This window comes from Maniola hyperantus, chromosome 1 (genome assembly GCF_902806685.2).
Source record: "Maniola hyperantus chromosome 1, iAphHyp1.2, whole genome shotgun sequence".
NCBI classification, from domain to species: domain Eukaryota; kingdom Metazoa; phylum Arthropoda; class Insecta; order Lepidoptera; family Nymphalidae; genus Maniola; species Maniola hyperantus.
The window spans coordinates 14637692-14655566 of NC_048536.1; the positions used below are offsets into that span (position 1 = coordinate 14637692).

General features: G+C 38.4%; 2 protein-coding genes across 3 annotated transcripts; both read left to right on the forward strand.

The window, feature by feature from the left end:
* The first annotated feature begins 1240 nt into the window (after nt 1–1240).
* On the forward strand, nt 1241–2884 carry LOC117996870 (probable serine carboxypeptidase CPVL). Its single transcript, XM_069499724.1, has 4 exons — nt 1241–1245; nt 1528–1692; nt 2342–2474; nt 2765–2884. The coding sequence occupies exons 1-4, from the start codon at nt 1241–1243 to the stop codon at nt 2882–2884; spliced, it is 423 nt and encodes a 140-aa protein (XP_069355825.1).
* A 1170-nt stretch (nt 2885–4054) lies between these two features.
* LOC117982314 (cyclic nucleotide-gated channel beta-3-like) lies at nt 4055–16211 on the forward strand. 2 transcript variants are annotated; one of them, XM_034968672.2, is made up of 15 exons: nt 4057–4375; nt 5309–5323; nt 6645–6745; nt 7207–7341; nt 7979–8118; nt 9187–9446; nt 9808–9957; nt 10348–10522; nt 11210–11343; nt 11809–11932; nt 12025–12107; nt 12747–12893; nt 13510–13622; nt 14218–14521; nt 15402–16210. In XM_034968672.2, the coding sequence occupies exons 1-15, from the start codon at nt 4355–4357 to the stop codon at nt 15471–15473; spliced, it is 1974 nt and encodes a 657-aa protein (XP_034824563.2). In that variant the 5' UTR covers nt 4057–4354; the 3' UTR covers nt 15474–16210. The 2 variants fall into 2 exon arrangements, with proteins under 2 accessions (XP_069355433.1, XP_034824563.2); XM_069499332.1 differs by lacking the exon at nt 12747–12893 and having other exon boundaries at nt 4055–4375; nt 15402–16211.
* The last annotated feature ends 1664 nt before the right edge of the window (nt 16212–17875 follow it).

Genomic DNA, 17875 nt, shown 5'->3' on the forward strand with positions numbered 1-17875 from the left:
TAAAAAGAGCCTTTATTGCAGTGTTAAGTATTTACAGGTTTTTCTTATTACTAGGTAAATAATGCATTGAATACTTAAAATTATTACATTAAGGATTATTTACATTAACATTTTTGTTTTATATTTTATGTTCTGCGTGTCCATCGACATAGGCCTCCTCTAAACTTTTCCAAATGGTTCTATTTCTGGCTAGCCTTGTCCACATACCACCAACCAAGTTTCTTATGTCATCCTCCCACCTTTTAAATTGTCTCCCCCTTCTTCTCTTTTTGTTTCTGAGGTACCATTCTAGAACTTTTATGGTCCATTTTTCTATGTTATCTATTATCATGTGCCCTGACCATCTCCATTTTAATAGTTTTATTACTTTTTCTACATTCTTAAATTTTGTTTTTCCCTTTATGTCTTGTAGCTTTATTCTATCCCTTAGTCTAACACCTATTACACTTCTTTCCATACTGAGAACTACTTACAGCCTACTAAACAAAACAAACATTCCATTTTCAAAATGTACAGTACACCAAACCAGAAGTGCCACAAACCCGACAAGTGTATTTCTTCAAACGGGTTTTTGCAGTCGAAGGAGGCAGTGCTATCTATTGAGTAACCATTATTTTGTGCTATTTTCATCATCATCATGATCAACCCATCACCGGCTCACTACAGAGCACAGGTCTCCTCTCAGAGTGAGAAGGGTTTTGGCCATAGTCTACCACGCTGGCCAAGTGCGGATTGGCAGACTTCACACACCGTTGAGAACATTATGGAGAACTCTCAGGCATGCAGGTTTCCTCACGATGTTTTCCTTCACCGTTAAAGCAAGTGATATTTTAATTACTTAAAAACTCACGTAACTCCGAAAAGTTAGAAGTGCGTGCCCGGGATCGAACCCACGACCTCCGATTGGAAGGCGGACGTCCTAACCACTAGGCTACCACAGCTTCACCCTATGTGCTATTTTAAACCTTAAATATTCAATAGTATAACAATTAGTTCCCCAATCTGTCGTCAGCAAAAAGTTTCTATTAAGGCAAAAGTATATTTCTTAAAATATAATTTTATTGCGAAATTATTGACTGTGTGGTATTTTAATATCTACATAAAAAAAGCAGTTTACAGTAGGTATTTATCTTAAAAACAATAATGCTGATGCGTAAGTGCTTTTGTTCTTATTGGAAATAGTATTTGTAGCTGGTTCATAATTCTTCAACCCTTTTACTTTCTATATACTTCTATGCCAATGAGGTGACCATAAAAAAAACGTAAACTAGGTAAAATGAAAATGCGCACGCATTTATTTAAACACTTCAGAACAGCGAAATTTTCCGTATTTTCTTTTAACGCATTTAAAGCGCCTCTGAAAAAGAGAAATCCTGTATAGATTCTATATAGTATTTATAGGACTCACTTCATACTCGCTGAACGTAAAAATAATTATTACGTTGTATCCATTTTGTTGTTCCTGTCACATCAAAAGCAAGCCTCCAACTTCTTGAAAGACGAGTTGACTTACGGTCGTTTTGTCAGCCACCTCAAGAGTACGGAAATAAAGCGGGCTTTGCACGTCGGCGACATCAAGTACTCGTTCATCAATATAACAGCTAACTCTGTTATGGCGATGGATTTCCTGAGCAGCTCCAAGTCCCTGTTTGAAGAACTGCTTGAAAATAATTATCGAGTTCTAGCTTACTGGTGAGATTTTTTAGTATGCGCTACTTTTTATGTTATGATTGGCTGATATGATATATTCGGCCTATTTTAGCCAACAGTGGCAGAGTGTTAGCTATGCAGAAGAATTATTGCAATGACTGCATGACTGCTGACACAGTTCAGAAGGAGGGTAATGTTTATAGTTGTAGTAATCACCACCTCCCATAGCCCCACCGACCTCGCGGTAATAGAATGGACGAAGTCGCGGGAGGGCGCCCTTTTGGCACCTTATTGATTTTGGCGTGTTCACGGGGTGCCTTCTTGTCCTCTTTCTTTATACTTTATCATCATCATGATCGCCGGCTCACTACAGAGCACGGGTCTCCTCCCAGAGTGAGAAGAATTTTTGGCCATAGTCTTCCACGCTGGCCATGTGCGGATTGGTAGACTTAACACACCTTTGAGAACATTATGGAAAACTCTCAGACATGCTGGTTTTCTAACGATGTTTTGCCTTCACCGTTAAAGCAAGTGATATTTGATTACTTAAAAGTTAAAACGCACATAACTCCGAAAAGTTAGAGGTGCGTGCCCGGGATCGAACCCCTGACTTCAGATCAGAAGGCGGTCATACACCACTAGGCTATAACAGCCTTATCCTTATAAAATTATGTACCTACCTATGTTGTAGTGGTCAGTTGGACCAGATGCTGCCTTGCGTGTTCACGTCGGAGCACTACCGCACGTGGCAGTGGAATGGCACCTCGGAGTTTCTGGAAGCTGCCAGATATCCTTATATCTTCAATGCCTTGCCGACTTGCTGGGTAAGTTTGCTAATATTTTATACAGTAAAATATTCGTATGGAACACGTGGGTGCGTTTCCGTTGAAGCGAAGCGGAGCGGACACGTGTTTGATGAATCGCTAAATGTGTTGCTGAGCGCAAATCTCGAGAACAGCTGACCCGATTTCGCTAATTCTTTTTTTTATAATATTCCTTGAAGTACGAGGATGGTTCTTACGGAGAGAATTTTTTTTAAAATTGCCTGAAATAGAACCGACTGTTAGGCGGTACGAAGGACGCCGGGGCAGCTAGTGCTAATACATATTAACAGGCAATTTTTTACAGGTATCACAAAAAGGGGGGTCGTCTGACGGAGGTGGTGATCCGCGGCGCGGGGCACATGGTGCCGGTGGACAAGCCCGCGCCCATACAGAATCTGGTGGATTCGTAATTGAACTCCTCACGCGCCATTTTAACTAAAGTACGATTTTAATCCTTATTAATAATTCCGCATTTAGAGTAAAAAAAAAAGTGTACCAAACAACACCAAAATGTATTGGTAGAGCCATGGCTCAAGTTCTATGTGCTAAGGACAACCCTCGAACTTGTTATTGTGTGTAATTAAGGCCGCGTGCATATTTGAGACCTGGCTATGGTACACAGCACGCAATTTATTTTACCCATGCAAGCACGCTTAGCAGATTCCAGTTAGTCCATTAACTATACGTAAAATCCTTTAAAACAAATAATAGCTACCTATTAGAGTCGCTATATTAAAATATATACTTAGGTAGAATATATAATGTGCCTACCTATGGCACAATATTGTAAAATAATTGGAATCGCAACCGCCGAGTTTCTTGCTGGTTCTTCTCGGTAAAAAGGGTACCCAATCAGTGATAGATTCACAGGGCGCTTCAAAAGCACTAGTAAAAAAATCCTTGAATAAAAAATCTTTTAATTTTCAATATTAAATACTAGTTATGTAGTAATAATTTATATTCAAAACTAGCTTATGCTTCTGACTTTGTCCGCGTAGACTACATAAATTTCAAACCCCATTTAACCCACTTAGAGGAGGAATTTCGAAAAATCCTTTCTAAGTGGATACTTAAACTCTTTACAAAGAACACACCCTCCAAATGTGTGTTGATATATAAGTCAGTCAGTCAGTCAGGACTTTGAATTTTATATAGGTAATAGGTATTCAGATAATTTAACATACATAGTGCTGATTAATATAATAAATTGTGATTTTAGTACACTTAGGTAGGTAATTTGGGATGATGACATTAAGTTATATTATGATCCCAATTTACTTAATTTTGAAAAATAGCTACGAATACGACATCCAATCATCCAATTGTGGTTGTATTCCATTGGTATTTCACATTAGTAAAATCGAATACAACATCCAATCATCCACTTGTGGTTGTATTCCATTGGTATTTCACATTAGTAGATGCTTTGCGTCAAAAAATGCATCATGATTTCATGAACTTCGATGAGTTAAGCTTTGAGAGATCAATGTTAAGGTATGCTTGGAGATTACATGGCATATAGATTACAGATCGCAACCGAATTGGTCAATACCAAAAAAGATTAAGTAGGTACCTAAGTACTTAGATTGCCAGTGGAATTTGCTCTCTACTGACACAACTTAGGTACGGCGCACTGCTAATATGCGGGCGCCCTAAAATTTTCTTTACCGAGCATTGAGTAGCAAAGTAGGCAAGTAGGTATTTGGTGAAGGCACCGGCCGGTCGCGTTCGGAAAATTCTGCGAGAAAAACATTTAGCCGCTTCAGTTTTCCGTTTAGCTGGACCTAGACTGAAATATAAGAATATTTTTTTATTTTAGTTTTAATAGTGATATTATAAGTGATTACTATTCTTAGACTTATGTAAAATGTGACTGAAAAATGGAAGTAAAAGTTGATGTGGTAAGCGATTTTCAAAAAAAATTACATGACGAACTAGCGTGAGTGGTGATTTTATAAGTGGGAAAAAAAGGAAAAAGGAACCCTTACAGGATCGCTTCGTTGTCTGTCTGTCCATCTGTCGTGTCTGTCAAGAAATCCTATAGGGTAACTACCTACTTTCCATTGTCCTAGAATCACGAAACTCGGCAGGTAGGTAGGTCATATAGCACAAGTAAAGGAAAACCGTGAATTTGTGGTTATACTTATCACAAAAAAAAAATGTGTTCATGAACAAATAATTAGTGTTTTCAATTTTCAAAGCAAGTTAACTATTTCAAGTGGGATATCATTTGAAAGGGCTTTACCAGTAGGTACAGTCTAAAACAGATTTTTATGTTTAATAGTTTTTGATTTATCGTACAAAATGTCAAAAAATACCCGAGTACGGAACCTTCGGTACGCAAGTCTGACTCGCACTTGGCCGGTTTTTTTTAATCAAAAAAATCCTGGTCAAAATAAGTTTCGAATTACTTAGTATTTTCTGTGTAATTCTCGTAGGTCTACATTATTAAATGCAAATATTTACTACTAATTTCTAAGACTTATGTTATTATTACTACCATCTTAAACAATACACGTCTTGCTGCCGCGGACGTCCGTGTTGACTTTCTCTTTTCTTCTCTGTCCCAACAAAGTCCTGACCGGCACTTCACTCCTGACACATTCTGTCATATACTACCAGCTGATGCCCGCGGCTTCGCCCGCGTGGATTTAGGTTTTTACAAATCCTGTGGGAACCCGTGTCCCGTGTTAAAAAGTAGCCTATCCGTAGTAGACCGTGCCCGGGATTCAAGGTAATCCAGCACCAAATTTCGTAAAAACATTTAAAAACAACGCATAATTTTTTAAAAATCCCGTGGGATCACCACGATTTAGAAATGCAATTCCTTACAGCAAGTCTTTATCGAGGTAAGTATATCGGATGTAGTGAAGCAGGTACGTGTGAGCAAGGCCGCCCATTAACTTTCGACGCACGCGTCTGATTTGAATACCGAGCGGGTGCCGGCAGCACAGCGCTCTCCTATTGCGGGAAACAATGCTCGGTATGACGGCGGAGGCTACTACTGACTACGAGGGGAAAAAAGGTAGGGTTCGGTAGTCAGTAGTTCTATAGGATTTTTTTTTTAGAAATTTTTTTTTGAAAATGGCGCCGAACTGAAATTTTTTATCACCCTTTTAGTACGCCAGCTCTGTAATTTTACATAACACTATTTACACATCGACACACGATTACTGCTGGACATAAATAAATCTCTTGTAGGGACTTCTACACGCCACTGTCTTGCGCCACCTGAACCCAGCGGTTCCCTGTAACTCGTTTGTTGCCGTCTGTCCAGTCCTAGAGGCGGATCTGCCAAATGCCAATGCTGCAATGTCTATCAATTTTTTGAACTATGTGCCTTGTTCATTGCCACTTCAGCTACACAAGCTGTTGAGATAATACGTTCATTGATGCATTGAAAATATTCCTAATCGAAAAAGCCTACTTATTATAAAATAAACAACTACCCACTTTGACGATTAATACAGCGCAGTCTCCCTGCTAAAATTGCTGTGCCCCAACGGGATTCCAATATTGTCATTTTATAATAATAAAAGCTGGCCTGCCTGGCGGTGGAATTTAGAAAATTATCTATCTGCAATCTGCATGCCAAATTTCAACCCGATCATTCCAGTAGTTTGAGCTGTGCGTTGATAGATCAGTCAGTCAGTCAATCCTTTTATATATTTAAAACATGTGGCCTAATCGTATGATAAAGATTAATATGGCCGCTGAGACGGTTTATGATATTTTTAAAGAAGTCGTAACTCCATATACGATGTCCATTGTCCACGCCTTCAGTTTTGATATCAAATGGCAATGGAATGTTTAAAATACAAATTTAATTTTGAGGATTGAAAACTCCTCGATTTAATTGAAATTTTTTAAATGTGGAGTTACCTAGTTCTTCTGGCAGGAATAATGTTGCGGAATTCGTATTGCTCGCTACTTCGTCCGCGTGGACAATACAAATTTAAAACCCCTATTTTACTCCCTTAGCGGTTGAATTTTCAAAAAAAAAAATCTTAGGAGATTTCTATGTCATAATAGCCAGTGCCAAACAGCCCGATGCGTCCAGTAGTTTGATCTGTGCGTTGCTAAATCAGTCAATCTGTCAGCTTTTCCTTTTATATACATACCTTTGCATCATGGAGGGATGAATCAATTAAACTTTTTTTGTGTTTTCAGCACACAGTCCATCCGTCGTCAAGCAAAGAACAACCAGCCTATACCACTCAAGGGCCGTACACCTCATGGGGTACTCTAGACTCTACGCCCAAACATGCTAGGTAAATATGTATTAAAAAAACCGACTTCGAAAACTACTACAAAGTAAAAATAACTTTTGTTTCTACACGTGTATGTATGTATGAAGTCGGGCGAGCATAATTAAAGAAACTAGAAATCAAAGCGTGAAGTTCACTCGACTTCAATATACATACACGTGTAGAAACAAAAGTTATTTTTACTTGTAGTGGTTTTGCAAGTCGGTTTTTTTAATATATTTTTTGTGATGTAACCACAAATTCGCGGTTTTCGGATTTTTCCCCTAACGTGTGCTATTAGATCTACTTACCTGTCAAATTTCATGATTCTAAGTCAACGGGAAGTACCCTATAGGTGTCTTGAGCTTGACAGACACTTCAGACAGACAACGAAGTGATCTTATAAGGGTTCTTTTTTTCCTTTTGAAGTACGGAACACTAAAAACTGACCTGTATAAAATATATCACTTATTTTTTTATTCTAGGTCCTCAATACCGCCTCAAAGAGTCAGGCTATTGAGTGAAAATCAAAAATGTGTTGTGAAGGACACATATACAATACAAGAGATTGTGACGGAGCTAGAGGACCTCGGCGAGATAAAACCCAAAGAGACTGCAAAGTAAAAGTGTCCTCTGTTATTATACTAAAAGCACATACCTACCTATATAATTTGTATTCGTAATTTATTTTCACGAAGAAATTCTCGGACTGCTCATAATATGGGTTACCTTGGACGACTCATGTAGCCAAAACAAAACTAAAGGTAGTTTTGAAAATGTAAAGTTACTGTAACCCACGGCTTTTTCGCCCATCAGTCACGAGTTTTTTGTAGCCTCAATAGCTCAACGGTTAAGGAGTGGACTGGATTCCGAAAGGTCGCTGGTTCAAAGCACACCCGTTGCACTATTGTCGTACTTGCTCCTAGCACAAGATTTACGCTTAGTTGGATGGGAAATGGGAATATTAGTCATATTCTTTTGAAAAAAATAGCTGAGACAAATTTCGTCATTGGCAGCAAGCGAGCCGTAGCTTAGTGGTCAGAGCATCGGGCGCGATCCAAGGAGACGCGGGTCCGATTCCTGCTGGTCCGCAATATTAGATATGTATTTAAAATTATTTAAAAAATAGCATATAAAATATTTTCACAGTTATTACTTAGTACCTAAAATCCTTCTGTTCTTATCTATTTACTTTTTCCAATTAGTTAAGTTTTCTGTTACCAGCTGTAATAAATAAAATAAAAATATTATTAACAGGAGTGTAGATACAGTAAAGGAAATCGAAGAGGCTGTGGAAACTCCTCAGAGCCCGGTGCCGTCTTCTCCTGCGCGGAATAAATGCAAGCGTTTCAGTTTGCCAACATGGTGTGACCCATGCGTTACCATAGATCCGCAGGGTAAGTCCTTTGGGCTTACTAGGCTTGGGCTTAAAAGGTGTCTATTATTCAATACATTCTGCATCAGCACGATTCCGTCAGTTATTATTGATGTATGATGAAGTGATGGAGCAAAGATTTGTCCAGATATTTGTCATATTACATTACCTTATATTACATTATTAGCTAATGTTCGCAACTTCATCCGTCTCGTGGGAACTCTTTTATTTTCCGGGATAAAAGTATTACATACACATCGATTCATTGCTTCGTTGCGACGTGATTGAAGGACATGCTAACAAACTAATAAAACAACAAACAAACTGCAAAGTATCCAACGTAGCAGCTAAATTCCTATTTTCATATTGGGGAACTTTGATAATCAAGATCATTCAGCTGGGTCTCATTTTCCAGACATTATTTGAAAGATGCAAAAATCAACTAAGTAAAAGCCGTTATCGTAATTAGACATTGCGATAATTCAGGTCAAAATATATTTGAGAGAATCGAAATTATTTATTATCTTAGACGTTCATGAACGATTGATAGGTCATCAGCACTGCATTGATAGGTTAAATGTAATTTGTTATTGTCTCCCCTGGACATCAATTAAGATCATATAAGATACAAATAGATCGTAAACGTTTGATTAAAACACCATTATGGTACAAGAAAACGCCATAAACGATCACTTTTGTCTTCAGACCCACTTAGATCAAAGTAAGGACACTGGAAATTTAAAAATATTAAAATCAATTAGTAGGTATAAGTACCTACAGGAAGCTACAAGAGTTACGACCAGGCACTTGGTTTAGTAATAAATGCAAATACGCGCTTTAAAACTTACATCTCTTGACAGAAGTATTGAATAAAAAAATAAAAAAAATTGATGACCCATTTATAGACACTCCTGCAGTTACGGTATTTTAGGAACAAACCATTGCATCTGTAAGTAGGTAGGTACATCTGATATCCAATTAAACTATGGTTTGGGCAAACTATAGAAACATATTACCCTCTATAATATAATATTAATACGGCCTCTATTATATAATATAATAATATGGCTCTATATAATTTCTTTATCAGGTAGAGGCTACATAACTTGGTTGCTCCTGGTAACTTGCTGCTACAGCTACAATGCCTGGTGCATCGCTCTTCGCGCCACATTCCCTTACCAGACTCCTGAAAACACGCCCATGTGGATGACGATAGACTTTTTCTGCGATGTGATATACGTGCTAGACGTGGTGTTTGTGAAGCCGAGGCTCATGTTCCTGCAAGAGGGGTTCTGGGTGAACGATCCGGCGGAAACGAGAAAGAATTACAGGAAGAAACTGCAATATAAGGTAACGTAAAAAAGAAGTAAACTGGTAAGTAAAGTATTACAGTAAAACATTTGAGGTTCCCATTGGCAGTTCTTAATGTATTGCAAAGAGTAAATTATAATATAACCACTACGTTCTAAGAGACGGTACGTGATGTATTGTATTTTAGTGCTGAAAATTATCCTGACTCCCGATCGCTTTTGCCAGTCCCGATTGAAAACAAAAAACTTTTTAGTTCATATACTTAGTCATTGAGATCTCGATTTCCACAAAATTCATTTGTTTGGTAACATGAAAAGCAAAATCAAGGTTATCCTTTCTTCCAAGATAATTGGCACTAAGCGTTACTTATTTGAAATTTTTAATAAGCATTTTTTTTCAGTTTGACTTAATATCGCTTTTGCCACTGGAAATATTGTATTTATATTTCGGCACACAAAAAGTGATCCTGCGGTTCCCAAGGCTACTTAAATTGCAGACATTTTGGGAGTTCCATCAAGCAATGGACCGTGTTCTTTCTTCTCCGTATGTGGTAAGATCCTTATTTTATTCACTGAGGTAATTAATTTTTCGCAAACAAAGTTCAATTCATATTATTTTTACTACGATTCCACACTGCAATACAAAATTTATTCAGAGGGAATACATGAAAAGCAAAATTTTTGTTGGCTTTTGATCAATCTGAAAATTACTACTACGGTACTAGGTACACCATGTACACCAACATGAACCAAAACTAAAACTTTCTTGCTTCTCTAGACCGCGCCGCCGTAAACATAAAATTAAAACATCGGCTTTTGAGACCTGAGCAAAGGCAATTTAACTTTAATTGCGCCGTAGATAGGGAATATAAGGCAGAATCCTTAGACTATAAATTGCGTAAAATGGAATGAGCATTTCCGTAAAAACAAGCATTTTTTAGGTTCGTATTGGCAAGATGTTGTTCTACATCTTATACCTGATACACCTTAACGCGTGCGCGTACTACGCCATGAGCGATCATATCGGGCTTGGCTCCAACGGCTGGGTGTACAACAACCAAGGGAACGCTTACATCCGCTGTTTCTACTTTGCTACTAAAACCGCTACGTCCATTGGTAAGTAGAGATAATTTGTACATTCCGATAAGATTTATGGTTAAGAAGAATTGAGGAAGAAGGCAATATCTTGAAATACTTAAGTATAAGCTATGTAACCAAACCTAATTTTTTTAAAATTATTAATGAGCAGATCGAAATTCTTGAATTTGGAAAGTTTCAATAAGTATCAGATAAATTTAGCCAACAACGATTGTAATAATCAAAATGCGATAAAATATCCTGAAACCCTTGTGACGACTGACGTATCTATTATCATTGTGGATGGCAAAAACAGAGGAGAGTTTTAGAGTTTACAAAGAGTGCATTTTTTGGTGAATAATTGCAGATTTCTGAAGCTATTGTACTATCCCGGGTGGCCGGGGATGTGACGATATTTAGGGGTATCCAAATCACCCCTATGTATGTTTTTTCAAGTCTTGAAGTTTTATAACTACTGCGCTTGAACTCCTAAACTAAAAATCGCTGACATACATAGGGTGATTTGGATACCCCTTAATATAAGGTATTTAAATTTTTCTTTTAGACGTCACATCCCCGGCCATCCTGTATATTTTATTATTAGAACTCCACATCACTTTAACCTAATTTTCCTGTCCTTGAATTTCTCTCCCTCAAATATCCTTAAAACACTAAAGATTTTGAATCAAACTGAATTAAATTTGATACTACTAATGTACCTTGCAGGCAAGAATTCAAAACCCGCGAGCATAAAGGAGTACGTCTTGTACATGACCAGTGCTTGGCTGATGGGCGTGTTTGTCTTAGCTTTGCTTATTGGACAGATACGGGACATTATAGCCACGGCTACCAGGGCTAGGGTGAGCTAAGATTAAAATGTATCATTTTTATATGAGTAGACATAATAGTAAGTTAGTAAGTAAGCGCCCGCGCCGTAATAAACATTTTCAGTACTTGAGAAACTGCCAAAATGTTGCCGTATTTTAAAGAGGTTGGTATCCGCCGCAGTTTGGCACCGCTTAGATCCAGCGACTCCTTACGACTCGTTTGATGTCATCTGTCCACTTAATGGAGGGATCTTCCAACGCTGCGCTTAGCTCCCGCATGCGAGGCCGCCATATTCTACCGGCTTTTTGAACTATGTGCCCTGCCCAGTGCCAATTTAGCTTCGCAACCCGTTGAGCTATCCCGATTCACTCTGGTTTGTCTACGAGTCTTTCAATTTCTGATTTGATCGCATAAGGAAACTCCAAGCGTAGCTATGTCCATCGCCCGCCGAAAGATTTACCTATTGAATGACCTATTTATTTGAATTCTTATTCCAGACGGAATACCGCAAGACAATGGATGGATGTACCCGCTACTTGCGCAAACTAAACATGCCGGTGTCCCTGCAACGTCGCGTCACCTGCTGGTTCAGCTACACTTGGACTCAGCAACGATGCTTCGGTAGATGAGATTATTTTTTTACGATAAGCCTACTATTGTATAGGTACTTACTATTATGGAGGTTACAAAATGGTATTGTAATTACTTTACAGATGAATCAAAAATACTAAACTCGCTCCCTTCCAACATGAAACGAGATGTAGCTCTTGAAGTCCACATGACCACTTTAAGCAAAGTAAGTATCTGCCATCATCATTTCAGTCCGGACGTTCTCTGCTGCCTTTCGCTTTGTGCACTAGAAAGAAGGCTGAAGATGTCATCACACCTCATCTGTTCCTCAGCCTTCTTTCTCCAGCTACTTTCCACCGTTCTCTTTACGACCTGCGCAGACGAGGGACTTGTGTCCGCGAAGGACAAAAATAATCCTAATAAAATGACTTAGGTTTTTTCGGAGACACATATTATGCAACCAATAAGATTCTATTTGTCTTGTACTTTTTTTAACTTACGAGAGAAAAATAATACCATCACAACCACACCACCACCACACTACACCACACTATTATAGATGCGAAAGTGTGTTTGTTTGTTGGATTGTCCTTCAATCACGTCGCAACGGAGCAACGGATCGACGTGATTTTTTGCATGGGCGTAGTTTAAGACCTGGAGAGTGACATATCCTACTTTTTATCACGGAAAGTCAGAGTTCTCGCGGGATTTTTAAAAACCTAAGTCCACGCGGACGAAGTCGCGGGTATCAGCTAGTAATTAATAAAACCTATGGGCGTAGTTTAAGACCTGGAGAGTGGCATAGCCTACTTTTTATCACGGAAATTCAAAGAGTTCTCGCGGGATTTTTAAAAACCTTTGCCAGGTGCAACTGTTTCGCGACTGTTCGGCGTCCCTCCTGCGAGATTTGGTCCTCCAATTGCGGCCGGTGTCGTGTCTGCCGGGAGACGTGGTGGTGCGGCGCGGGGATGTCGGCCATGAGATGTACATCGTCAAGTGCGGGGAGTGCTATGTAAGAAACTCTGTACTAATAATTATGTATGAACTGCTTATGTCATGAAGTGACATAAGCAGTGAGTGATATGTAAGAAATTCTGGACTAAGATACGAATTATTCAATCACGTGGCTCCTGAAATTTTTCAGAAGGCAGAAATAAAAAACCAGAGGGTTGCTTATGTTAGTCACGGTTAGTCCTGTCACATGAGCAAGCAATTCGGGCACCTTTTTTGTCGCCTGTCGTGCTTGTACTAGCAGATGCCCGCGACTTCGTCCGCGTAAAATTTCTGGTTTCTCATGAGATCTGAAATTTTCCCGCTCCAAAAGGTCTCACTTACCTACTCACTCAGTCTCACCTTAAGACACGGAACCCAGAATACCTAAATGCCAATTTTCATATCTCTAATTTTCATATAACCCTTCCACCTCCATTTTACTCCCTTAGGGGGGAATTTAGTTAGATCCTTTCTTATCTGATACCTACCCCCTAGAAAGAACCCACCTTCCAAATTTCAAGTTTGTAGGCTTTATAGTTTCTGAGATTTCGTGATTAGTCAGTCAGTGAGTGGTATTTCTCTTTTATATATTTAGATTGTAGCTTCAATTGTTTTTCTTCTAATCTTATTTCTAGGTACTTTCACCGGATGAGAGAGAGGTATTGGCAACTCTTGGTGAAGGATCAGTATTTGGGGAAATTAGCCTCCTTGGTATCAACGGCTTGCGACGACGGACTGCTACTGTAAGGTAAACTACTGATTAATTAGTATAGTAGTAAAAACAAATAGTCTTTTTCTGCAACTCTGGATTCTGGAAAATCAATGACACTTTGGAAATGGGTTTCGTATCGGTCATTGTTTTATTAGATACACCAAACAGAGACCGGGAGCCGCAGCAGAAATAGTTGAAAACGGTAAGCGGCGCAAATATGCCTCTCTTATCGAGAGTTATATTTTTGTTTCGTTTGCCGAAGAGACAATGGGGCCATTGAGTTTGAGTGCTAAAAAAAATTACGAGACATTTCACCGCGACTAATAGGCCCATCTGGTGACAGGTGGGTTAATTTTTTGCACAACGGATCAGCCTGGCTGTCCAGCACGGAAATGCAGCCAGTATTATTGGCACCATTCCACGCGGGCATGATTTGTATAATAATTAGAAAAGGCTCAAGGTTTTATTGTGATATTTTCTATTAAAAAAAATTAAATATAATTTGAACTCTTCGGGATATTAATTTCCCAAAAAAATTACCCATATTTTTTTAAACATTTAGTTATAGCTGTGAATTTTAAGATTGGTTATGAGTAAGCTTTATAGTATATCTAAACTTCTATATTAATAGATCTCGCGGATACTCGAGCCTTTTTGCACTATCGCGAAACGACCTCGACGCAGCACTCAAATACCACAAGGAGGCCGCGAATATTCTACGCCTTCGAGCTGATCAGATGATAAAGGAGAACGCCGCGAGGCAAGTCAGGCAGAAGCTAGAGAGGGAACAGAGTAGGAAACATAGCGGGGAGTCAGCTATGAGAAGGAGGAAGAGTGCCGTCAGTGGAGATAGTAGCAGCACTGCGGAGGGGAGAAAACTTCCATCGGCAAGCTCTCAATCTCGAAGGAAGTTATCTGCTGTTTCAGAGGACAAAGTAAGTTTTACAAACATATTCTATACAAAGGTTTTACATTTTTTTTTAAATTCAGTTACAAGTTAGCCTTCGACTGCAATCTCACCTGGTGGTAAGTGATGAGATGATGCAGTCTAAGATGGAAGCGGGCGAACCTGGAAGGGGTATGGCAGATTTTAATAAACCCATGCCCCTTTGGTTTCTACACGGCATCGTACCGGAACGCTAAATCGCTTGGCGGCACGGCTTTGCCGGTAGGGTGGTAACTAGCCACGGCTAAAGCCTCCCACCAGACCAGACCAGAAATTTAGAAATTATAAAATTCCAACTAAGACAACAAAGGTCACAATGTTTACCACTGCGCCAGGGAGATCGACAAAAAGGTGTATTGAATGAGGAAACATAGTTAAGAAGAGTTACTTTCGAGAATGTCAAGTCAGGCAGAAGTCAGAGAGGGAACAGTGCAGGAAACATAGCAAGGAGTCCTCGTGCAATTTAGCCTTAATTTAGTATTTCACTACTCATTGAGGCCTTTACTCTTCGTTCCTCGTTCATCGTCAACCAACAGACGTCCACTGCGGGACATACACCTCTTCTACGGACTTCCACGCACCAAGATTTTGTGCTGCCTGAATCGCTGTGCTTTCCGGTGCGATGTCGACCCAATATAGTCCTTAACCTGCTAAAGCTGAACCGTATTTTTGACAGAACAGTTGACCCATAGAGTTAAAATGGCGCGTCGGGAGTCATTTTTTACGGACTATATGTCAGTTACTCTGATTCTGAAATTGATCTCCTCATTTCTGATTTAGTCACATAGGGAAACTCCGAGCATAGCTCGCTCTATCGCGTGTTGAGTTACTCTGAGCTTTCTTATTCCTAAATCAACTTCTTTTTCCAGCCTTGTCCTCCGACTGGATCAACCGACAGGTCTGCACTACCGACGACTGTTCTCGCCAGCGCCAGCGAGTAAAATGCATATTATATTATACACGTTGAAATTTTAGTGGTTTTAGAGCCGTGGCTGAAATCGCCTTAAGCAGTACTATCGACTCCACTTACACACTTTCGCATTTATAACAAATGTGTTGTTCTGTTATACAAATAAGATATCAAACAATAAAAAAATTAAGAGTAAATCACATAGATGGTGCTGTCCGTTATTAACTTGCAGAGTTCTACATAAAAGTGTTAGGTATATCTTGTATGATGGAATAGAAGCCTTCGTGTGCAAGTCCGACTCGCACTTGACCGGTTTTTATAGTGCTTTTTAATATTTGTTTTGCAGCGGCAAATTCCTAATGGAATACCTATGTAGGCGAGGTGTTAGATTACAAGAAATTTTACAAACACGCACAGGCTTAGTCTGATGAGATTACAGTTTATAGTATGGTACCTATTAGAGTGTATTTTTATGTATACCTGTATATATGTATATATAAGTTGTATAACTTCTTAGGTATGGATTGCCTGGACGAGATCAGTTTGTTTTTAAGTGTATCCTGTATTCTTACTTTCTGTAATTTTGTAAACAATAAATTTGCTTAAATTAAAAAAAAAAATAGACTTTGTTATTGAATTCCAAGTCCCAAGTCTTCAATTCTGATGTTGCAAGGCACTGAACTCCAAAGCCATGTGGATTTGGTAAGTTTTACTGATGAATTGATATTTTAGGTACCAAGCAATGACTACTTACACTAAAAAGCTTAAAATATTAAAAAACTGACTTCCAAAACCACTAATAAGAGAGCATAATAAAAGAAATTAAAAATCAAACCGTGAAGCTTGCCCGACTTAATATACCTACATACAAGCGTAGAAACAAATTTGAAACATCTTCTCTGTGGTAAAAAAGAAGGTAAAAAAAGGTAGGAACAGTAACAAAATTTGAACAATAATTCAATTAAAATTATATTCATAACGGTTGGGCCGTGAAAAGCTAGCAGACAAACAGACAGACAGACACACTTTCGCATTTATAATATTAGTATGGAAGTGGATTTTGCCTTATTGGCAAAAACTTAAACTCTAAATTTTTGTAAAAGGAAATAGCTACTGTGCAGTGCACACTTTACTTGTATAAATTAAACTTACTTTTGTTTATTGTTCATTAGGTACTTAAACTCGCAGATTACGACACTAAGCACCCACCAGGCACCAACAACCAAAAAAGTGAGAAGTGAGAATTAGGTAAGTACATCATTAAACCATCTTTTACCTGTAGTCCGATTCAGTTGTCCGGTCAACCGAACCACGGAAAAAAAATATTTTCCGTGGATATACGATTTAAAAATACAAATTTAGTGTGGCCACTAAAAAAATTAAATATTTACGTGGTCCGGTTGTCTTGTTTAGGGGAATATCATTTTAATACATCTTTTACCTGTAGTCCGGTTCAGTTGTCCGGTCAACCGAACCACGGAAAAAAAATATTTTCCGTGGATATACGATTTAAAAATACAAATTTAGTGTGGCCACTAAAAAAATTAAATATTTACGTGGTCCGGTTGTCTTGTTTAGGGGAATATAATAGACCATAATATTAAAAGTACATTTTAAAATGTTTTAAAAATGTTATTTAATATTTAAAAATGTACTTTTAATATTACGAAAATGTTACTGTCTATGTCTTAGGTAAAGATCCGGTACGTGCCAATTATGGTAAACAATAACGGGTGTTTATAGGGTTTTCTAGGATGCTGAATTTGATGATGACATTCATTTTCAAATTCAAGGTGGCGGACTTCCACTTTTTACAAAAAATAGACACGGGTGTCGTTTTTAGGATTTTTCAGGATGGTGAATTTGATAATGACATTTATTTTCAAATCCAAGATGGTGGACTTGCACTTTTACAAAAAATAGAAATGGGTGTCTTTTTCAGGGGTTTCCAGGATGCCGAATTTCATATCATTTATTTTTAAATCCAAGATGGCAGACTTGCACTTTTAACAAAAAATCTAAATCCAGTTGGATTTGAAAATAAATGTGATCATGAGATTCAGCATCCTGGAAAACCCTGAAAACGACACACTTGAGTCACACTCTTACTCACGGGGTGTGACTCAACGGGAATAACCCTGAAAATTGAGCATCTGCTGAAAGAATATACTCCAAGGAGTTGAAATAATAAAGGTTGCCTACTTCCCCCTCCACGTAACACTGGGATTGCGAGTTGATGCCCATTAAGTATCAGTACTGTACCACCTTGCCTCGAAATAAAGTTTAAAGGTTGAGACATAATAAAGTATGTAGGTACTTAATATTTTCAGCTCTACCTTCTGTGTAAGGCGAAAAATGAAAATAATATTCCAGAATTTAGTATAATACTTATAATCGAATTCACAATCAATAGGAACATCAATGTCAATATTA